A 1,521-nucleotide genomic window follows, 5' to 3' on the forward strand; every position below is an offset into this window, starting at 1 on the left:
AATCCCAGCACTTTGGGAGGCTGAGGTGGGTGGATCACCTGAGGTCAGGAGTTCAAGACCAGCCTGACCAACATGGTGAAACCCGATCTCTACTAAAAAAAAAAAAAATTAGCTGGGTGTGGTGGCACATGCCTGTAATCCCAGCTACTGTAATCCCAGCTACTTGGGAGGCTGAGGCAGGAGAATGGCTTGAACCCAGTAGGCGGAGGTTGCAGTGAGCCGAGATCACACCAATGCACTCCAGCCTGGGCAACAAGATCAAAACCCCGTCTCAAAACAAAAAAGTGTGGCGCTCTCAGTCCAGAGGTCTCCATCCCATTCCCACTGTTTCCAGGCCCACAAGCTGGCAGCAGCCACCCTAACTTCATCCAGGCTGGCATCTCACCTTCCCCTCCTTCTGGCACTTTGCTCAGAAGACCTGCAAACCAGGACCCACAAGTGCCTGCGAGTTTAGTGCTGGGGAACTCGACATGGGAGGTGCCTAAGCTTAAGAAAGGTTTTCGCTCCGGGAGCACCTGCCAGTGGGCCACCTACCCACAGCTTCACCGTGCAGTCATGGGAGCCACTGAGGAGCTTTGTGTCATCCACACAGAAGTGACAGGTGCTCACAGCATGCTCGTGCCCACTCAGAATTTTAAATGGGATCTGAAAAAAGGAGAGACCAGATGAGTTAAACATATTGCAGGACACAAGATCAATGTACAACAGTTAATTTTATTTCTAAACACTTGCAATAAACCAACTGGAAAAAAATGAATTTTAAAAATTCTGGCCAAAAAGGGGTGGTTCACGTCTGTAATCCCAGCACTTTGGGAGGCCAAGGCGGGCAGATCACCTGAGGTCAGGAGTTCGAGACCAGCCTGGCCAACATGGCAAAACTCCATCTCTACTAAAAATACAAAATTTAGCTGGGCATGGTGGCGCACGCCTGTAATCCCAGCTACTTGGAGGCTGAGGCAGGAGAATCACTTGAACACAGGAGGCGGAGGTTGCAGTAAGCCAAGATTGCACCACTGCACTCCAGCCTGGGCGACAGAGTGAGACTCCATCTGAAAAAAAAAAAAGTTCTGCCTGGGCATAGTGGCTCATCCCTGTAATCCCAGCACTCTGGGAGGCTGGGGCAGGAGGACTGCTTGAGCTTGGGAGTTCAAGACTCGTTTGGGCAACACAGTGAGACTGTCTGTACAAAATTGGAAAAAAAAGAAAATGAGCCAGGCATGGTGGTGCACACTTGTAGTCCCAGCCACTCAGGAGGCTGAGGCAGGAGGACTACTTGAGCCCAGAAGGTTAAGGTTACAGTGAGCTATGATTGCAGCACTGCACTCCAGCCTGGGTGACAGAGCAAGACCCTACCTTTAAATAATTAAAATTAAAATTAAAATTTTAAATGGGCAAAGGATTTGAACAGATATATCTCCAAAGAAGATATGCAAGGGCTGGGTGCGGTGGCTCACAACTATAATCTCAGCACTTTGGGAGGCTGAGGCAGATGGATCACTTGAGGCCAGGAGTTCAAGACCA

General features: G+C 49.8%; 1 protein-coding gene across 1 annotated transcript in view; it reads right to left on the reverse strand.

Moving 5' to 3' along the window:
* Nucleotides 1-1,521, reverse strand: part of WDR88 (WD repeat domain 88) — a 77,748-nt gene that overhangs the window by 68,320 nt on the left and 7,907 nt on the right. The window contains exon 2 of the mRNA XM_011995277.1: nt 535-645. Coding sequence (XP_011850667.1) covers nt 535-645 — 111 coding nt within the window. The remainder of the gene's footprint in view (nt 1-534; nt 646-1,521) is intronic.

This window comes from Mandrillus leucophaeus, unplaced genomic scaffold (genome assembly GCF_000951045.1).
Source record: "Mandrillus leucophaeus isolate KB7577 unplaced genomic scaffold, Mleu.le_1.0 Scaffold48, whole genome shotgun sequence".
In the NCBI taxonomy this organism is placed as follows: domain Eukaryota; kingdom Metazoa; phylum Chordata; class Mammalia; order Primates; family Cercopithecidae; genus Mandrillus; species Mandrillus leucophaeus.